Source organism: Ornithorhynchus anatinus, chromosome 18, assembly GCF_004115215.2.
Source record: "Ornithorhynchus anatinus isolate Pmale09 chromosome 18, mOrnAna1.pri.v4, whole genome shotgun sequence".
NCBI lineage: Eukaryota > Metazoa > Chordata > Mammalia > Monotremata > Ornithorhynchidae > Ornithorhynchus > Ornithorhynchus anatinus.
The window spans coordinates 14,077,843-14,099,348 of NC_041745.1; the positions used below are offsets into that span (position 1 = coordinate 14,077,843).

Below are 21,506 nucleotides of genomic sequence, written 5' to 3' on the forward strand. Positions count from 1 at the left end.
TGGCGGAGCCGGGATTAGAACCCATGACCTCTGACTCCTAAGCCTGGGCTCTTTCTACTGAGCCATGCTGCTTCTCAATAAAGTAAGCGCTCAATAAATACGACTGAATGAATGAACAAGCCTGTAACCTTGGTGTCATCCTTGACTCTCTTCTCCCATTCAACCCATATATCCAATCCCTCACCAAATCCTGTCAGTCTCACCTTCACAACATCACCAAGATCCAAACCACTACCTCGACAGTACAGTCACTCATCCGATCCTGTCTAGATTATTGCATCAGCCTCCTTTCTGGCCTCTCAACCTTCCGCCTCTCCCCACTTCAGTCCATACTTCACTCCGCTGCCTGGATTATCTTACTACAGTAACGTTCTGGACATGTCACTCCCCTCCTCAAAAATCTCCAATAGTTGCCTATCCACCTCAGCATCAAACAAAAACTCTTCACTATCGGCTTTAAAGCTCTCTGATACCTCGCCCTTTCCGACCTCACCTCACTTTTCTCCTTCTACATCCCAGCCCACACACTCCACTCCTCTGGTGCTAACCTACTCACCGTGCCTCCATCTCACCTGTCTTGCCTCCGCCCCCGGCCCACGTTCTACCTCTGGCCTGGAACGCCCTCCCTCCTCAAATCCACAGACAATCACCCTTTCCCCCTTCAAAGGCCTAATGAAGGCACAACTCCTCCAAGAGGCCTTCCCAGACTAAGCCCCACTTTTCCTCAGCTCCCACTCCCTTCCGCATCACTACACTAGCTCCCTTTGCTCTTCCCCCCTCTCCCTGCCCCACGGCACTTGTGTATACATGTATAATTCTATTTATTTATATTGATGCCTGTTTACTTGTATTGATGTCTTATTCCCCCCCAACCCCGTCTAAACTGTAAGCCCCTTGTGGGCAGGGAATGTCTCTCTTTATGGCTGTAGTGTACTTTCCAAGCGCTTAGTCCAGTGCTCTGCACACAGTAAGCGCTCAATAAATACGATTGAATGAATTTCGCAGATGAGGAAACTGAAATCCAGAGAGGTTACATAAGGACTGAAGTTTCCCAGCAGGTCACGTCCTTTCCAGAGACCCATATCCTTCTTAGAGATCACACTCACTTCCTCTTTTTCAATTCTCAAGAAATGGTTCCAACCCTACTAACAATAAAAACGGTGGTATTTGTTAAATATTTACTAAATTCCAAGCACTGTGGTAGATACAAGATAATGAAGTCAGACAGTCCCTGTCCCCGCATGGGGCTCACAGTCTAAGAGGGAGGAATTAGCAGCATGGTTTAGTGGAAAGAGCACAGACGTGAGAGTCAGAAGGACTCGGGTTCTAATCCTGGTTCTGCCACGTGTCTGCTGTGTGACCTTGGGCAAGTCACTTAACATCTCTGTTCCTCTGTTCCCTCATCTGTAAAATGGGGGTTAAGACTGTGAGCCCCACGCAGATCGTGGACTGTGTCCAACTTTGTATATACTCCAGTGGTCAGTACAGTGCCCAGCGAATAGTAAGTGCTTGACAAATACCATAAAAAGATGAGCAGCTTTTCAATCTCCATTTAACAGATAGGAAACTGAGGCACAGAGAAGATAAATGACTTGCTCACAGTCACACAGTGGGCCAATCTCCCTGAATTGCAGATTTGTGCTCTTTCCACTCAGTCCCAAAGGGATCTTTGCATCATGCCCTCTGGGTTCAAAGATGACATCAAAAGAATCCCCTTTTCCATCAAGCTCTCCATTATCTGTCTTCCATTATTAAAGACAATTGCAACTCGGAAATTTCTCATCTCTGTCGCATTGAACTAGGTAGGAACAGTTAGTTGTTCTAGTGCCTTCTAAGGCTAGAAATGGAAGCAGGAATTTTCAACGGCGTTCGGAAGCCCTGGGAATTTTGCCATCGACCTGTACGGTGGAGACAGTTCAGGTCAACGGCCGGGAAAGCCTGGTACAGTATGCACAAGCCTGCACAAGCATGGATCCTGCTCTAGGGCAGGAAATCACGGGTGAAAGTTTACACCTGCCATCCCCAGCAGCTAGTGAATTAAGAAACGAGAAAAGATGCTTTCATTAAGTCCGTGTCTAAACCTCAGTGAGGTCACTGCAAATGTAGAGACCAAGAGCCAGCCAAAAACAGCTGGCTGCTGGGAAGATTGGGAGAAAATTGGCAGAGTCATTCTAAGAAACCAAGCAACAGCTGAGAGGAAGACGTGGAGGTGCTAGAGAACAGGTTTTACCCTATAGTTCAGTCACTTAATCAACGGCATTTACTGTGCGTGCCTACTGTGGGCAGAGCACTGACCTAACCGCTTGGGAGAATGCACCAGAAGCCAAAGAAATGGCCTCTGCCTTCAGGTAGAAGCAGTGTGTCCTAGTGGAATGGGCACAGGACAGGAAGTTAGTCAGGAGATTGGGGTTCTTATCGTCACTCTACTGCTTGCCTGCTACATTAGCCTGGGCAAGTCACTAACTTCTCCATGCCACAGTTCCCTTCTTTGTAAAATGGGGATCCTCCCTCCCCCTTAGACTGTGGGGTTGTGTTGGATTGTTCATTCAATAGTACTTCATTCAATAGTATTTATTGAACGCTTACTATGTGCAGAGCACTGTACTAAGTGCTTGGAATGTACAAATGTCCTGTATTTACCCGAGTGTGAGGCACATTAAGTGCTTAAAAACACTATTATAATTATCATTATTATTATCACTATTGTCATTACTGAATTAGCTTAAAATTCACACCATACCCCTGCTCAGGAGAAACACTCAGAAGCAATTTAAACAAAAACCTGTCCTGGGAGTTTTCTCTTCCCATTTCTTTTTTGTCTCGACAACTTCGGCCATCTCAGCTCCTTTTTAAGTCCATTGGCTTAGTTTGGTATCTTCCTGCTTCCTGCCTATCAGTGTTTCTTGCCATGTTTTATTTCCAAGCGCTTGGTACAGTGCTCTGCACTCAGTAAGTGCTCAATAAATACAACCAGCTGACTGATTTATTCCGCTGGTTCTGCTGGAACTGCCTTGGCATTAGGTTTCCCCTGGCATAAACCCACTGTGCACATTTTCCAGACCTACAACCTGCCACAAACCCAACACTCTTTCCCGGAGTGTCGACTTGTAAACAGTATTTTCCCATTACAATGAATCCAAAGGGGTTGACTCTGTTTCTAAATTGGGCATTATTCTCCCACAGTTAAGGGCTTCTTAACCCCACAATTAGCCGTATCGGGAAAGCCATCACCAAATCCCCTACTTAAGAATGGAGGTTACAGGGGAGTTGGTAGTTACCATGCCAAACAGCAGTGCCAGCGTCTCAAAATCAATCCACTCCACCACTCGAACCAGGCTCGGCCTCTGAAATCAGAGAATAAAACCATCAGTAGATCCTGTTCCTCACCTACCTGGTGATTAGCTGAAACAATGGTATATTCCAGATTCCATCTGCTGCCAAACCAATCAAATAGCGGGCCAGCAAGACCAGTGAACCATCCTTGGGCTCTTGAGAAGAGCCTCAGTGACTCATAATTTCAAGTGCAAGCACAGGGTAGTGTTAAAAAGCAGCACCTGTTTCATTTTTGCCCTGTCCTGCTCTCTCCTCCTCTTAGCCCATGAACTTCATGGGACTGGGACTGTATCTGAACTGATCATCTTGTATCTAAGCACCTGATAAATGTCATCCTAATATTATACCCAGAAATGGAAGAGCTTCCCCTTCGATTGCTGGTGATCTGACACTGCTGCTATTGGGCTCGTGGTCACATAAGTTCCAGGTTAATTCTCCTCACACAATTGTTGCTCTTGGTCTTATCATCTGCTCGATTTCATAAGGCCCCACAGAGGGTCTTCAAGGCTTTCTGCCACGGAGGGAGGCCCACTGCGACTCGTGGCTTGAAGAGGCAGTCCCACCCTATTTTCCCCCAGCTGCTCACTTTGACACCTGGTGAGGACATCATTGGATGGGGGCTTGAGAGTCAAAGTCCTACTGACGGCTCACCTCCTCCAAGAGGTCTTCACAGACTAAGCCCCCCTTTTCCTCTGCTCCCCCTCCCCTTCACCCCGACTCACTACCTTTGCTCTACCCCCCCGACCACAGCACCTGTGTATAGATGTACGTATTTATAATTATATTCATTTATATTAATGATGCATATATATCTATAATTCTATTTATATTGATGCTATCGATGCCTGTTTACTAGTTTTGATGCCTGACTCCCCCCTTCTAGACTGTTTGCCCGTTGTGAGCAGGGATCGTCTCTATCTGTTGCCAAATTGTACTTTCCGAGTGCTTAGTACAGTGCTCTGCACACGGTAAGCCCTTAATAAATACGACTGAACGAATCTGTACTCTTTAAGCTCTTGAGATTCATCCCACCCTCAGGCCCACAGCCCTTACGTACTTATCAATAATTTTTTTTAATGTCTGCCTCCCCATCTGAACTTCTAAGCTCCTGGTGGGCAGAGAGAGTAATCCACCAACTCTGTCGTACTGTACTCTCCAACACTCTTAGAAGAGTAAGCATTTAATAAATATCACTAACTGATTGATCCATTGCAACTCTGTTTACCTTTCTGAGACCCTCCCTATGTCCTTGGATTTGTATTCATATGTGTGTGTGTATGCGCACGTATATGTGTCTTCATGATTTTCATTTTACTGACTGAGGACAGGTGTCTGGAAGCTTGTGCTTCTACACAAAATTGCATGTATGTTTGGTGATTGCCTGCTTGCTGTGTCAGTTGTATTAGAGTTGCACCACCTCCATTCTTCAGTACACTCTCAAGTGCTTAGTACAGTGTCTACACAAGGTAGTGTTCAATAAATACCACTGACTGACTGATTGGTCCAACGCCATGTCACAGAAATTCTTTGCCATCAGCTATAAATCACTCAATAATAATAATTATTGAGGTATTTGTTAAGCATTTACTATGTGCCGGGCGATGGGATGGATACCACCAAAAAGGGTTGGACACAGTCCCTGTCCCCTCTGGGGCTCATAGTCTCAATCCCCATTTTACAGATGAAGTGACAGGCCTGGAGAAGTGAAGTGACTTGCTCAAGGTCACAGAGCAGACAGGCGGTGGAGCCGGGAATAGAAATCCATGACTTTCCGACTCCCAGGCCCATGCTCTATCCACTACGCAGTGCTGTTTCTCATATTTGTATTTGTTAAGCCCTTACTATGTGCGAGCCACTCTATTTAGAACTGGGGTAGATAACAAACTAATCAAGGTGGACACAGTCCAGATCCCACATGGGACTCACAGCCTTAATACCCAAGTCACAGATGAGGGAACTGAGGCCCAGAGAAGTGAAATAACTCACCCAAGGTCACACAGCAAACAAATGGCGGAGCCTGGGATTAGAACCCAGGTCCTACTGACTACCAGGCCCGTGCTCTATCCACTAGACCACGCTGCTTCTTCTCCAGTTTCAGCTTCACCGGCATAAAATTCACCACACATCAAGGCAATTTTCTTTCAGACGGGCCTGCAACCATGGTTCCATGCTGGCAGGAGCCAAATTTCCATTGCTACCATCCCTTCCAGGTACATGGAGAAGAACTGAAGTACAAACCTGAACTAAAACTAAAACCACCTTCCACAGCTTCAGGAAGCTATGTATTGGTCTTAGCGGCAAAAAAAAGTTGCTGGACATGGAATGAATACATGGAATTACTATTATTATTATATATCCATGATTGATTTTAATGTCTGCCTCCTCCTCTAGACTGTAAGCTCTTTGTGGGCAGGGAACGTCTCTATCAACTCTGTTGCATTATTCTCTCCCAAGCATTTAGTACTGTGCCCTGTACACTGTACGTGCTCAATAAATTCCTCTGATTGAAGGATAGATACCCATTCCCTTCCACCCCCTCCAGCAATTTCCAAGAATCCAGCTGCCTTCTCCAGCCACGAGGAGCTGGAAACAGGAAGTTCAGGATAAAATTGTTGTCTATGTGGAAGAGTAAGGGTCTGGCGTATTGCAACTTCAGGAAAGGTACTGAAAGGAATGGGGGAGAGAGGGGAACTCCACCCCTACAGTATCGAAATTCCGGGATGTCACTACTTACATCGCCCACCACAGCTAGAGCAGTCAAGGCAGCTAGGGAGCCAAGCAGGGCGGCCAGAGTTCTGTGCACGATCTGAAAGAAAAGCCAAAAATTACTGAAAAAATCTGCAAGTCCACCTAAGCGGCTGGTCTCAGCACGGCGGCTACAAGCAATGTTTGAACACACTCTCAACAGGCAGCTCCCAAATCTGTTTGAAGCAAAGATCCTCAATGTTTCAGGTCTCGGTACCCAATTGCCAACCTATTCTGGATAGCTACAAGGGTGGAAGAGAAAACCTTCCCTATAATAGAGCACGTGCTCAACGACCCTTTCTTATTTACACCTGAGTCCCGAGGGAATGTCGAAACAATCAATCAATTCTGGCTAACTAGATGATAATGTTATTAAACTACACGTCCACGGATGGCTTTTCTCATCCACTCCATAGCATTCACTGCTATCAGAGACTGTGAGTCCCATGTGGGACAGGGCCTGTGTCCAACCCCATTTGCTTGTATCCACCCCAGTGCTTAGTAACTTTGCCCGGCCCATACTGAGCACTTAACAAATAACATAATTATCATTATTATGAAATCACTAAAGTACCTACCTCTGGCCGGGATCACCCTCCCTCCTTATATCAGAAAGATAACTGCTCTCTCCCACTTCAAAGCCTTACTGAAGGCACATCTCCTCCAGGGAGTCTTCCCTAAGTCCTTCTCTCCTCTTCTCCCATTCCCTTCTGCACCACTCTTACTTGCTCCTTCATTCATCCTCCCTCCCATCCCCACAGCACATACATACATATCTGAATATATTTGCTTTATCTATTTATTTATATGAATGCCTCCCCTGCTAGACTGTGACCTCACTGTGGGCAGGAACGTGTTTGGTTGTTGTTCTACTGTACTCTTCCAAATGCTTAGTGTAGTGCTTTGTACACAGTAAATACCATTGAATGAAGGTCTAGGGAAAACAAATAGCCGCTCCCGGGCAAAGCCAGAACCAGATGCCAGAATCTCTGCGCTCAGGTGAGCAGAGTGCTTTTCCTGTAGTTGCTGTCAAGCCACCTACACAGCTCTCACTTGCTGGGACAATCGATGACTCTCTATCAGGTGTGTTTGAAAGGTCCATGAACCTCCCCCATGCCAGGGTGGAAAAATAAAATTAGAAGGGTTTTGTGGGGATTTTCAATAAGAAACAGTAAAAGCTGAACACATAGTACATCAGGATGATGTTTGAAAAAGCTACAGAGTAATCAGATTACTATGTTTTAAAAGGAAAAAGAAAATATTTTTTCACCCTCCTGTCTGATAGGGATGACTTTGGCAAGTGTTTTTCTTCAGGGAACAGAGAAAATACTGGTGGAATTATGTGATTTCAATGAATGTAATAAGTAATTGATGCCGGTATCGACATAAAGAGTCTGGTCTTACTCAACTCATTTTGGATTTTCAAGCCTATTCTTTCAATGGAGAAACAGTGTATCACAAATAAAGATAAGATGCATTACCGGTAAGTTTGAACCCAGTGGCCCATCACTGAAAACACTTCTTAGCTTTATTCAAGCAGATGAGATTAATAGCATAGCTTAAAACAAACCAGGAGCGGAAGTGGGAGAAGATATTTCCCATGTGCTTAGCAAAAGAGGAACTTAAATGGGATTGAAATCACACGCCGAACCTAAACCCAAACTGTGAACTCATATTCAAGTCTGATTTGCTTCAACTTTCCTGGAGACACCTTTGTCTCTGGAGGATTGAGTAAGGCCCCGAATGTCGATCTCGAGTTGCTATAGCAACCTCAGGTTCCTACACATCTCAAGAGACCCCTGATATCTCATGAATGTGAAATTATCTGAGTCTGGATGGATTCTTCTGGGCCTGTGGCTGACTTGGTTTTAAGGAACTGCTGCTTCCTGAAATTTAGGCAGTTTAAGCACCCCTACTGAAAGAAGACACCAGGTGGAGAGAATGGCTGAAAGTTCAGATCCCATTTGCACCTTCCCCCTCCTCCCAGAAACAAATGAACAATTCTAATGAGCGATTCTGCCCCACAGTTCCCTGGGTCCCAGCCATTTCCTTTTAACCAATGATTTGCAATTATCATGTGAATCACTTTCTCTTTTCAAACAACGGCTGAATAGGGAAAGAAAAGTTTGTATATTTAGCATCATCTATAATTATTTTTATCCCCCATTTTAGCAGTTCCTAAAAGATGCTTTCCTAGGACACTGGCATCATATGATTACGGAAAAGTTGCCGTTGTGAAGAAATGTCAATTACCACATAGCGGGGCATTTCTTAGAGCTCTGAAACCCCAACGCTGGTCCTTTAATTGCTGAGGCAGTATCTACATAATGGAAAAAAAACTAACCACCTTAGCTACTTCATCCAATGCCTGCCCACAGAACATCTCCCAGCACTTTCCAACAGCGGCACCAAAAACAGACAATAAAGTTAGATACGGCCCAATGTGACTTTAAGCACAAAGCAGCATGGCCTAGTGGAAAGAGCACAGGATTGGGAGTCAGGCAACCTGCGTTCTAATCCCTACCCCATCATTGGCCCGTTGCGTGACCTCGGGCAAGTCATTTGACTTCTCTGGGCATCGCCTATAAAATGAGAATTAGATACCTGTTCTATCGCCCTGTGAGCCCAGCGTGGGGCAGAGACTGGGTTCGACCTGACTGCATCGTATCTACTCCAGCACTTAAATCACACGGCCATTAGCACTATTCTAAGTGCCTATTAGAACATGTGAGACACGCAGTCTTTATCGTACTTACTTCTCTCAGTTCTCTGCCAGTTGTTTTCCCTGGTTTAAGATTTTTTGACCTCTTGGCAGGAACCGGAAACTGCATCTCCTCTCAATTTTCCTCTCAAATGAACCGATTTTGTGATTTTATATATAATTAAAAGAAAGATATTTTTATCTATCTTCTAAACCAAATGGCACTGAATCATCCCGGTCCCCCTGGGAGGGCTTGAAGTCATAAAAGTCCCCATGTCCCAGTAGAAACTGAGGTCAACAAGTACACTGCTAAAGAAACAATGAGATTACCGGGTAGAAAAATGATCTCTTGCCAGGCAAATGTCAAGTCAGAGCGATGAAAGATGAAACTCCACGGCTCTAACTGCAGTCAAAGCTAAAAAGACCTTCAATCAAAATATTGCCAGTTCATCCATGGACTCCGTACTACCAGGAGGATCTGGACCAGTTTCAAAAGCCCAATCACCCAACTCATAGGTAGAACAGCCAGTGCTCTGCCCTCTAGTAACTGTCACTAGTTCAGTAGCATCAGAGAAAGTACAAACACTCCTCTGCTGGAATGTTTGATATGCACACAGATATAATAAATAGGTGAATCTTGTAACTCTACAGCTCCCTGCAGGTCACCAGGAACCCAAAGCAGAGTAGTTTCCATTAGGTAAGAATTTCTTTCACTTAGAAATGGGAGGCAAGCCAACTCCAGGCATGCCTTTGGGGAGAATGAGGACTGTTTCAGAAGCAGACGTGGATGTTCCTAAATAGTTGGGTTTCGGGAAATGATTTTGGAACCGCCAAGAGAAATGATCCTTCCTCTGAGAATGGAGCAACCATTCACTGAGTGAAACGCTTACTTCTCCCTGGACCATTAACTCCTCCCAAGTGGCCTGCTCCTCCTTCTCTTCCTCAGGACCCCTGAGTCTATGTGTCTGCCCAGCGAGACCAGAGAGAGATGTTGGACCACAGACTAGTGGGGGCTGGGGATAGGCAAGAAGAGGAGAAGGGCAGCAAGGCGATGCCAGGAACCCGGGTCCTAAAGCTGCCAAGTTGAACGAGGGACTCTGAAGATGGGGAAGAATTTGGGTTCTCCTTCCATCAGCCCATCTGATTTCTTCCCTGCTCCTAAGATTTCCTCCTCCTAACCATCTGGGGATCTTCCCAGCACCCTTCCCCCCGCTCCTGATCCTCCAATGCCAACCTACTCACTGTAACTCAATCTTCTTTATCTTGCCATGTCCTTCCTCTGGCTTTGCTCTACCTGCAATCAAAGCTAAAAAGATCATCAAAGTATCACCAGTTCATCCATAGACTCCATCCCTTAAGGGAAAGCAGCGTGGCTCAGTGGAAAAGAGCCCGGGTTTGGGAGTCAGAGGTCAGGGGTTCGAATCCTGGCTCTGCCACTTGTCAGCTGTGTGACCATGGGCAAGTCATTTTACTTCTCTGGGCCTCAGTTCCCTCATCTGTAAAATGGGGATGAAGATTGTGAGCCCCACGTGGGACAACCTGATGACCCTGTGTCTACCCCAGTGCTTAGAACAGTGCACTGCACATAGTAAGCGCTTAACAAATTCCAACATTATTATTATCACCTGTGTACTTGGAACTGTACCTGTACCCTTTAAGCATGCGATATTCAACCCACTCTCAGCCCCACAACACTTCTGTCTTATTCCGTCTGGTCGTCTCCGATCCATAGAGAGTCCATGGACCCATCTCTCCCAGGACACCCCATTCTCCATCTGCAATAGTTTTGCTGGTGTATCCATTGAGTTTTCTTGGTAAAAACACAGTAGTGGTTTACCAGAGCCTTCTTCCACACTGTAAACTTTAGTCTCCTCCCTCGACCCGCTCCCATGTCGCTACTGTTCAGCACAGGTGAGTTTTGACTTGCAGCAGATTGCCTTCCTCTGGCTAGACACTGCCCAAGCTAGGAATGGAATGGGTAGGCCTCTGCTTGACTTCCTCCCATAGCCAAGTACTGGAAACTCTCCATGTGTAATCCTGAGAGGGGAACATTTACGTACATATCTGAAATTTATTTTAATGTCTGTCTCCCCGTCTGGACTCTATGTTCCTGTTGAGCAAGGATTATGTCTACCAACACTGCAGTATTGTACTCTCCCAAGACCTTAGTACAATGCTCTGCACTCAGTAAGCACTCAATAAATATCATCCAGAGCTTAGAGTAGTGCTTGGCACATAGTAAGCGCTTATCAAATACATTATTATTGATTGATTAATGGACCCAAAGACACAAAACAGATTCTCTTCCCTGTTAGCAGAGGCAGTAATGAGCACAGCAACTCTATTTAGGCCATACGGTTCCAGCTCCCACCTCCCCAACACCACTGGAGGGATCATTCTGAGCAGCAGCTGTGAGGTACGGCATGGTGAAGAATAACGTCTCCAAAGTTTCAGACTCTACAGATTTTTTCTGCTCTCTCCAGCCCCCTCTCCATTTTTCACTACCTCTCTCTCCTATTTCACCTCCCATTTTTCTCTTCTTCAGCTCTATCATAACCTTCATCTACTGTCAACCACTGCCTTTTTCTGGAAACAATACACATTTCACTGACACTGTCTTCTCCTGGTTCTCCTCCTACCTCTCTAGCCACTCATTCTCAATCCTTCAGCTGACTTCTCCTCTGTCTTCCACCCTGCAACTGTGGAAATCCTTCCGGGCCCAGTTCTGGATCCCCTCCTATTCTCTATCCACATCCACTCCCTACGAGAACTCATTCATTACCGAGGCTGTAACTACCATCTCTATATGGATGATTCCCAAATCTGCAACTTCAGCCCTGATCTCTCTCCTCTACTGTCTCACATTTCATCCTATCTTCAGCACATCTCTACTTGGATATCCTGCCGAAACCTCAAATTTAACATATCCAAACCAGAACTCCTTTATCTTCCCACCCAAACCCTGCCCTCACCTGACTTACCTGTCACTGTAGAATGCACCCCCACCCTTCCTCACAATCTCATAAACTTGGTGTTATCCTCCACTCAACTCTCTCATAAAATCCACATTATCACTCTCTCACCAAAACCTGTCGGTTCAACCTTCACAACATTGCTAAAACAGGCCCTTTCCTCTTCATGTTCATACCAGCATTTATCTTATCCCTCTTTGACTACTACATCGATTTCCTTGCTGACCTCCCTGCCTCCTGTCCCTACCCACTCCAGTCCATACTTCGCTCAGATCATTTTTCTACAACACCTTTCAATCCATGTTTTCCCACACCTCAAAAATATCCAACTGCCCATCTACTTCCGCATAAAACAGAAACTCCTTACCATTGGCTTTAAAGCACTCAATCACCTTTCCCCCTCCTACCTTACCTCTCTGATTTCCAGCCTGCACACTTCATTCCTCTAATGCCAATCTATTCACTATATCTCGACATCGTCTGTCGGCTGCCGACCCCTCACCCATGTTCTGCTTCTGGCCTGGGATGCCCTCCCTCTTGGATCTGACAGATGATCACTCTCCCCATCTTCAAAGCCTTATTAATAATAGCATATCTCCTCCAAAAGGCCTTCCCCAACTAAACTCTCATTTCATCCTCTCCGACTACCGTCTGCTTCATCCTTACACTAGGATTTGCACCTTTTATTCACCCCTCCCTCAACCCACAGCACTTATATACATATCTGTAATTGTATTTACATGAATGGCTGCCCACCCCCCTAGTCTGTAAGCTCCTTGTGGGCAGGGAATGTGTCTACCAACTCTGTTACGTTTTACTCTCTCTATAATTTAGTACAGTGCTCTACACGGTAAATACTCAATCAATAGGATTGATTGACTGACTGAGTCTCTCCCATTCATCTGATTCTCTCTTCTTAGTCTAGCAATCAGTGGTTTTTATTGAGTACTTACTACGCGCAGAGCACTGTACTGTGTGCTTATCTTAAAACTGGGAGTCAGAAGATCTGACTTGCCTGCTTTGTGACCTTGGCAAGGTAGCGACATCTCTGTTTCCTCATCTGAATGAAGGGGATTAAAAACCTCTTCTTCCTCCCTCTTTGACTATGAACCCCACGTGTGTCTGACTGGATTATCCTGCATCTAACCCAGTTCTTAACACATCACAAGTGCTTAACTAATATCTGACATTAATATTATCTTTCATTTGCTCTTTAGTCTTTTTTTAATGGTTTTGTTAAGTGCTTACTATGTGCCAAGCACTGAACTAAGCACTGGGTAGATACCAGCTAATCAGTTTGGACACAGTCCATGTCCATGTCCCACATGGGGCTCACAGTCTTAATCCTCATTTTACAGATGAGGGAACTGCGGCACAGAAAAGTTAAGTGACTTGCCCAAGGTCAAACAGGAGACAAGTGGAGGAGTTGGGATTAGAGCTCAGGTCTTTCTGACTCCCAGGTCCGTGCTCTATCCACTGCTTCTGGAATGTATTAAAATAATCCATACACTGCCTTCAAGTTACAGACACTTTTCAATTCCTATAAAATTGGCTAAACAGACACTCCCAGCGCATAGCAATAATGAGGACCGACACATTGCTATAATCCAAAGAAACATAGTAGATGAAAGGTGGCTTGTACGGTCTGCAAAACAACCTGCCCTAACCCTTGCCAGGTAGAGTCTGTAGGTTGTTCATGTGCCTGGCCTTGGCTTTGGCTTCTCTGGGCAGCTCAGAATTTACTGCAAGGGATGGGATAGAAGCAAGCAGCCATCACTGCAAAGGACCCAGTTTCCCACACAGGGTTGTCCGTGGGAGTGGTGGTCCAGAGTTCCATTATTCTACAGAAAGAGTCAACATGGTAAATGCCAGAGAGTTTACCAATATTCTGTGGACTGAATCACCAATATCTAGGAAGAGCAGGAAAATCTCAGGCAGTTTGCACCGCTTTACTTTTCACCTGATGAAATTATCAGCAGACTGATATGCTCATTGGCATCTGTGAAGCAGCATGTCTTAGTGGAAAGAGCCCAGGCCGTGGATTCTAACCCCGGCTCCACCACTTGTCTGCTGTGGTACCTTGGACAAGTCACTTACCTTCTCTGTGCCTCAGTTACCTCGTCTGTAAGATGGGGCTGAAGACTGTGAGTTCCACTTGGGACAACCTGATTACCTAGTATCTACTCCAGAATTTATAACAGTGCTTGGAACATAGAAAGTGCTTAACAAATGCCATCATTAGTATTATTATCTCTTGGGGCCACCCCGACCACCTCCAAATACACCACAGGGCAACCCAGTGGGTGGCAAGGCCTGAAAGAAATGAATGGATGCCAGGGAAGCACCCAAGAAAGAGCAGAGAAAGATGGCTACTCCCATGCAATACCCCTGCAAGTGTCTCCAAACTACTGTGCACAGAGCTCTGTGGCATTGACCTCCAGGACACCCATTGTCTTCCACTAGCCCTGACCCCTCCAGCTGACATCCTACTAAATCCCCACAATTCCTAGCCTGCCAGTGCCTGCTGGGATGGAAATGCTGTGCCGCATTTTCTCTTTCATCAGGAATCAAGCAACGAGCGTTGCTCTCCACCTGAAGGGCACCTTCCTCTGTTCGTTCTACCCAAAATCAGGGAGGCACGCACCGTTCCCCAAAGCTAAGCCTGCCAGAGAGCAACCGCAGTCAAGATTGGAACAAAGTTTGGATTCGAGTTTAGGCAATCTCTGGGTTTTCCACCTTTAATGGAGACCCAGCTGGGATCTATCATCAAGAATCCAGACTTCTAAGCATTCACAGGGTGCCGGGCTCTGTCCAGTGGGCTGTAGGAGCTTTTCCGAACAAGAGAAGATGTTGTCTAGGCCCTTTGGCAGCTTACAGTTCAGAGCAGACCAAGTGGGAAATGTGGAACTAAAGAAAAAGAAACTGATATGCAGACAGGTGGGTTGGAAGATCTGAAATCATGTCACCTGGGAAATTCCGTCTCTTTTCCACCCCAACGGGGGTGGAGACGGTCCTGACTGCAGTGAGGCCGGGAAGCAGCTTTACAGGTTAATGCAATTTGGTCAATGAAAATGACAGGGGCAATCCATCATCTCAGCAATAGTATGTGACTTCCATATTTCTGTTTTTCAGAAACATTGATTCCTGCTAACGCTCTGGCCAATAAAATCAAGAAATGCTTTAGGATAGGTAGTAAATTAAGAGCACTGCACATAATTTGCTGAAATATGAACATAAATACATCCTGCTAAAAGGTTTCAAAGCATTTTAGAAACAGCTCAATACTCTGTAATTTTTGTCCTATATTTTGGTATAATTATACATTGCAGATCCTATAGGACTAAAATTACCTTTGAATTCAGGCAGAAAACGTGCTTTTCTAGTTAAGCTCTTTGGGCTTACTTTTGGCCAGTTCTTACCATTGATCCTACTAAAAATAATAAAAATGGCTTGGTCTGGGCTGCAGCTAAGCATTCAATGTTCAGAGCTGCTTGGCTCCAGGGACAGCTTGGAGTTGCCCGATTCTAGCTTGGCTCCAGCAGGACTCAGGGACCTTTGACTCTAGGAATGAGCTCAGGGTTGTTTAGCTCGAGCAAGGGCTTATGGATGGTTGACTTGAGCAAGGACTCATGGATTTCCTGGTTCTAGCCAGGGTTCAGTGGTTCTTGACTCTGGTGAGGGCTCAGAGCAAAGCAGGAGAACACCCAATTCCGCAGGAACCTTTTTTTTTTTAATTATTATTTCTTTTTAAGGACAAGCACCATTCTAAGCAAAGGGGTAGTTACACACTAATTGGGTCAGGCACAGTCCCTGACTTGCTCATGGTCTAAGTGACCTCTTCAGATTCGTTCACTAAGTTCAACTGCCTGGCACATGAAGCTGTCACCTGTGTGGAAAGAGGTAGAGGACTGGGGTTGGCCAAACCACAGGCTGCAAGCTGCCATCTCCATCACCCCTTCCCTCTAACCACATCCAATTAGGGGAAGCTGATTCGCAGGACCCATGATACAGTAGGGCCTTTTCAGGTGTGGGATGGGAGCATCTGGACCCCTTTCTCTCTTTCCATGATCATCTCTCATCTAATCGTGCCGGTTCTTCCTTCAAAGCACTGTTCATGCATTCATTCAGTAGTATTTATTGAGCGCTTACTATGTGCAGAGCACTGTACTAAGCGCTTGTAATTAACAAGTCGGCAACAGATAGAGACGGTCCCTGCCGTTTGACGGGCTTACGGTCTAATCGGGGGAGACAGGCAGACAAGAACAATGGCAATAAATAGAGTCGGGGGAAGAACATCTCGTAAAAACAATGGCAACTAAATAGAATCAAGGCGATGTACATTTCATTAACAAAATAAATAGGGTGATGAAAATATATACAGTTGAGCGGACGAGTACAGTGCAGTGGGGATGGGAAGGGAGAGGGGGAGGAGCAGAGGGAAATGGGGGAAAAGAGGGTTTAGCTGCGGAGAGGTGAAGCGGGGGCGGTAGAGGGAGTAGAGGGAGAAGGGGAGCGCAGTCTGGGAAGGCCTCTTGGAGGAGGTGAGCTTTAAGTAGGGTTTTGAAGAGGGGAAGAGAATCAGTTTGGCGGAGGTGAGGAGGGAGGGCATTCCAGGACTGCGGGAGGACGTGGCCCCGATTAGACTGTCCGTCTCCCCCGATTAGACTGTAAGCCCGTCAAACGGCAGGGACTGTCTCTATCTGTTGCCGACTTGTTCATCCCAAGCGCTTAGTACAGTGCTCTGCACATAGTAAGCGCTCAATAAATACTATTGAATGAATGGAACGTGGCCCGGGGGTCGACAGCGGGATGGGCGTGACCGAGGGACAGTGAGGAGGTGGGCGGCGGAGGAGCGGAGCGTGCGGGGTGGGCGGTAGAAAGAGAGAAGGGAGGAGAGGTAGGAAGGGGCAAGGTGACGGAGAGCCTTGAAGCCTAGAGTGAGGAGTTTTTGTTTGGAGCAGAGGTCATTCAATAGTATTTATTGAGCGCTTACTATGTGCAGAGCACTGTACTAAGCGCTTGGGATGAACAAATCGGCAACAGATAGAGACAGTCCCTGCCGTTTGACGGGCTTACAGTCTAATCGATAGGCAACCACTGGAAGTGTTTAAGAAGGGGAGTGACATGCCCAGATCGTTTCTGCAGGAAGATGAGCCGGGCAGCGGAGTGAAGAATAGACCGGAGCGGGGCGAGAGAGGAGGAAGGTAGATCAGAGAGAAGGCTGACACAGTAGTCTAGAGAAGGCTGACACAGTAGTCTAGCCGGGATATAACAAGAGCCTGTAGCAGTAAGGTAGCCGTTTGGGTGGAGAGGAAAGGTCGGATCTTGGCGACATTGTAAAGGTGAAACCGGTAGGTCTTGGTAACGGATAGATGTGTGGGGTGAACGAAAGAGACGAGTCAAAGATGACACCGAGATTGCGGGGCCGAGAGACAGGAAGGATGGTCGTGCCATCCACGGTGATAGGGAAGTCTGGGAGAGGACCGGGCTTGGGAGGGAAGATGAGGAGCTCAGTCTCGCTCATGTTGAGTTTTAGGTGGCGGGCCGACATCCAGGTGGAGACGTCCTGGAGGCAGGAGGAGATGCGAGCCTGAAGGGAGGGGGAGAGGACATGGGCGGAGATGTAGATCTGCGTGTCATCTGCGTAGAGATGGTAGTCAAAGCCGTGAGAGCGAATGAGTTCACCAAGGGAGTGAGTGTAAATGGAGAACAGAAGAGGGCCAAGAACTGACCCTTGAGGAACTCCAACAGTTAAAGGATGGGAGGGGGAGGAGGCGCCTGCGGAGACCGAGAATGACCGGCCAGAGAGATGAGGAGAACCAGGAGAGGACGGAGTCCGTGAAGCCAAGGTGAGATAAGGTGTGGAGGCAAAGGGGATGGTGACAGTGTCAAAGGCAGCAGAGAGGTCAAGGAAGATTAGAATGGAGTAGGGGCCATTGGATTTGGCAAGGAGGTCATGGGTGACCTTAGAGAGAGCAGTCTCGGTAGAGTGGAGGGGACGGAAGCCAGATTGGAGGGGGTCCACGAGAGAATGGGAGTTAAGGAATTCTAAGCAGCGATTGTAGATGACTCGTTCTAGTATTTTGGAGAGGAAGGGTAGTAGGGAGATAGGGCGATAACTGGAAGGGGAAGTGGGGTTGAGAGCGGGTTTTTTTAGGATGGGGGAGACGTAGGCATGTTTGAAGGCAGAGGGGAAGGAGCCATTGGAGATTGAGTGGTTAAAAATAGAAGTTAACTTTCCTCTCCACCCAATCTGCTGCCATGTTAATCCAAGCACTTAGCCTATTCCACCTTGATTATTGCCTCAGCATCCTCACTGACCTCCCTGTCCCCTGTCTCTCTCCAATCTAGTCTCTCATTCAGCTGCGAGGATCGTTTTTCTAAAAAACTGTTCAGTCCACATCTCGCACTCCTCAAGAAAGTCCAGTGGTTTCCCATCCGACCACCGGGGCCAGAGGGGCCAGGTGTGGTAAGGTGCTGTAGGTGCTCTCCTGTTTTCCCCTGCCCCAGGGCCAGAAGATCAGGAGTCTGGCAGGGAGTCCCAGATGTTCTCCTGTTTTCCCCATTCTGGCCTGACATGTGGGGAGGCTGACCTCAGGCGGCACACACCCTCCCAGAGAGCTAGAGCGCAGAGCTGTTCCGGTTTGTCTACCTTCAACCACACAGCCTGGTGGTGGGTACAGTAACCGAGGCAGCTCTTCAGGACGGGCCAGCGGAGCTCCAGCTGCAGTGGTCCAGATGGAGGTAGCCCTGCTCCTCCTGCAGGGGTCAGCCCCAGGATCACCTACTTTGGTTTGGGAAGGAACCACACGCTTGCATCCTCACTCTATTCCCTGTGCATGAGTCCCTCCTACAAACCCCCCACCTCCCTCTGCCCCAGAGCCATCCCTGCTCAGAAGGTCGGGAGACCTAGTTATTTAAGCTTTGAGATGCTCCATCAATACCCAGAGAGGCAGCACAGCCCTAATGGATAGAGCCAGGCCTCGGAGTCAGAAGGACATGGGTTCTAATCCTATTTCTGCCACTTGGCTGCTGTGTGATCTTGGGCAAGTCACTTCACTTCTCTGAGCCTCAGTTACCTCATCTGTAAAATGGAGATTGACTGTGATCCCGATATGCGATAGTGTCCAACCCGATTTGCTTGTATCCCCCGTCACTTAGTATAGTGCCTGGTACATGGTAAGCACTTAACAAATATCACAAGAGTGATTATTATTACCTATTAAAAGCTGCTCATGTGACATATCATCTCGGAGTATTTCACCTGAATAATGTTTTGTAGCACAAAATGCATCAAGGAACCCACTGGAGGAGATATAAGATAATCAGGTTGGACACAGTCCCTGGCTCACACGGGGCTCATAGGCCAAGTAGGATAATTACCACAATCTGATCTTTTTCCTTTTTTCTTGAAGATGGTAATGATAGCAGCATCTCCTCAGTGTTTCATAAGTTACACACAGCTTTTTGAAGTGCGTAAGCAGGGTGTTCCCTGCCTGCCTGGTAGATCTCAATGGGAATGTGGTCAAATCCAGATGCTTCACCATTTTTCATCTGCCTGCTGTAGTGACTTCCTCAGTAGTTGGGGCAAGGAGATAAAAGATCCAAAATCCTCAAACTGGGCCCAGTCCCTATCTCACATGGGATGCACAATATAAGAGGAGTATTGCTTCTACTGAAGGCTTGAGTTTGGAGTTTATGAACTGATAGTCCAGCACTGAGCTTCTCACTTGCCTGCAGTGTTCCACATATCGAATGCTTAAGTACAGGGCCAAGTGACTAGTCGGCTCTGCCCACAGTTAGCGTTCAATTTTTTTTATGGTATTTGTTAAGTGGTTACTATGGGCTAAGTACTCTACTAAGCCCTGGAGGAGACAAAAATTAATCAGATTGGACACAGTCCATGTCCCACAAGGGGCTCACAGTCTTAATCCCCATTTTAAGGATGATGTAAGGAAGGCACAGAGAAGTTAAGTGACTTGCCCAAAGTCACACAGCAGAGAAGATACCCAAATCTATATCTCCTCCCCTGGTCTCTCTCCCTCCCTCCTGGCTTGCATCTCCTCCTGCCTTCAGGACATCTCTACTTGGACGTCCTCCCGCCACCTCAAAATCACATGTCCAACACAGAGCTCCTTATTGTCCCTCCTAAACCCTGTCCTCTCCCAAACATTCCCATCACTGTAGACGGCACAACCATCCTTCCCGGCTCACAAGCCTGTAACCTTGTTGTCATCCTTGACTCCGCTCTCTCACTCACCCCACACATTCAATCCGTCACTAAAACCTACCGGTCCTCACCTTCCGTACATCGCCAAGATCCGCCCTTTCCTCTCCATCCAAACCGCTACCAAATTAGTACAATCACTCATCCTATTCCGACTGGATTACTGCATCAGCATCCTTTCTGATCTCCCAACCAGTCTCTCCCCACTTCAGTCATATGCCCAGATTATCTTCCCATAGAAATGTTCTAGGCACGTCACTCCCTTCCTCAAAAAACTCCAAGGGTTGCCTATCAATCTCCGTATCAAGCAAAAATTCCTCACTATTGCCTCCAAAGCTCTCCATCACCTTGCCCCCCGCCCCCACCTCTCCTCCCTTCTCTCCTTCTATAGCCCAGCCCGCACACTCCGCTCCTCTGCAGCGAACCTCCTCACTGTACCTCGTTCTCACCTGTCCCGCCGTCGATCCCTGGCCCACGTCCTACCTCTGGCCTGGAATGCCTTCCCTCCTCAATTCCACCAAATGATCACACTTCTCCCCCTTCAAAGGCCTAATGAAATCTCACCTCCTCCAGGAGGCCTTCCCACACTAAGCCCCCCTTTTTCCTCAGCTCCCCTCCCACCTCACCCCGATTCGCTCCCTTTACTCTACCCCCTTCCTGCCCCACAGCACTTGTAAATATATACACATATATATATAATTTGATTTATTTATATTAATGCCTGTTTCACTTGTTCTGATGTGTATATATCTAATTCTATTTATTTATATTACCTGTTTACCTGTTTTGATGTCTGTCTCCCCTCTTCTAGACTGTGAGCCCACTGTGGGCAGGGAATGTCTCTCTTTGTTGCTGAATTGTACTTTCCAAGCGCTTAGTAGCGTGCTGTGCACACCGTAAATGCTCAATAAAAACGACTGAATGAAGTGGTGGAGCCAGGATTGGAACCCAGGTTCTCTGACTCCCAAGCTCATGGTCTTTCCTTTAGGTGATGTTGCTTCTATAAATATCACTGATTGGTCATTTCCACCCCACTGATGATTTATGAGATGCCATGGTTTATACCTTAGGCACATCCATGAGGCATTCCTCTTATTTGGGAAGCGGAAGATAGTGTTGGTGAGTATAAACCAGTGATTTGCCTCAACAGAAATAGGCCATTGCTTTCCGATTATATTTTTCATACTTTATCACCGCTACCCATCCAGGCAATTCAGTCGTTCATTCAATCGTATTTATTGAGCACTTACTATGTGCGGAGCACTGTACTAAACGCTTGGAATATCCAATTCGGCAACAGAGACGATCCCGCCCAACAACGGGCTCACCGTCTTAATGAATGAAATCTCCCATGAACTCTCCCCGAACTTTAAAAACATCACATAGGAAGTTCTGCCTTTCCCTGCTGTCTCAGAGAAATCTCTTCTCACCCATCCTCTCTCATGCCTGTCTTCTAAACCAGGAATTTTCTTTTTATCATTCTCCCCATCTGTCTCTCTCTTTACTCCCAGTACCTGAGGTTCAGTCC

General features: G+C 46.8%; 1 protein-coding gene across 1 annotated transcript in view; it reads right to left on the minus strand.

The window, feature by feature from the left end:
• OCA2 (OCA2 melanosomal transmembrane protein) overlaps positions 1 to 21,506 on the minus strand; it is a 227,071-nt gene that overhangs the window by 143,115 nt on the left and 62,450 nt on the right. Inside the window, exons 10-11 of the mRNA XM_039914722.1 lie at positions 6,068 to 6,139; positions 3,279 to 3,344 (exon numbers count right to left, since the gene is read on the minus strand). Of these exons, the coding sequence (XP_039770656.1) occupies positions 3,279 to 3,344; positions 6,068 to 6,139 (138 nt within the window). The remainder of the gene's footprint in view (positions 1 to 3,278; positions 3,345 to 6,067; positions 6,140 to 21,506) is intronic.